The sequence below is a fragment of the Rhincodon typus genome, unplaced genomic scaffold, assembly GCF_021869965.1.
Source record: "Rhincodon typus isolate 14 unplaced genomic scaffold, sRhiTyp1.1 hic_rhity00008167, whole genome shotgun sequence".
Classification (NCBI taxonomy): Eukaryota; Metazoa; Chordata; class Chondrichthyes; order Orectolobiformes; family Rhincodontidae; genus Rhincodon; species Rhincodon typus.
The window spans coordinates 3,237-3,623 of NW_025973805.1; the positions used below are offsets into that span (position 1 = coordinate 3,237).

Genomic DNA, 387 nt, shown 5'->3' on the forward strand with positions numbered 1-387 from the left:
GGAGAGAGAGAGAGAGACAGAGAGATGGACACACAGATGTGCACAGAGGGAGATATACAAACGTACCTGTTCAGCCTCAGGGTATGGGGTAACGCTGATACTCGGGGGGTCCTGAGCTGATCGCCGTGGTAACCTCTGGTACAGCTCCTCGGTGACAAAGGGCATGAAGGGGCTGAGGAGGCGAAGGCCTGTGTCCAGGCAGGTGTACAGCACGTTTCGGGACACACTCGCTGCATCCTCATCAGTGCCAGCAAACACAGGCTTCAAACATTCCTGAATGGATTGGGGGCAAAACAAATGGAGAAGGAAAATTGACTCGCCGTTCCTTCAGTGTCGCTGGGTCAGAATCCCTGGAATTCCCTCCCTAAGGGACATTGTGGGTCAACC

General features: G+C 54.3%; 1 protein-coding gene across 1 annotated transcript in view; it reads right to left on the reverse strand.

Moving 5' to 3' along the window:
• Nucleotides 1-387, reverse strand: part of LOC125482279 (valine--tRNA ligase-like) — a gene marked incomplete at its 5' end in the record, with an annotated part of 8,054 nt that overhangs the window by 2,844 nt on the left and 4,823 nt on the right. The window contains one exon of the mRNA XM_048594324.1: nucleotides 67-273. Coding sequence (XP_048450281.1) covers nucleotides 67-273 — 207 coding nt within the window. The remainder of the gene's footprint in view (nucleotides 1-66; nucleotides 274-387) is intronic.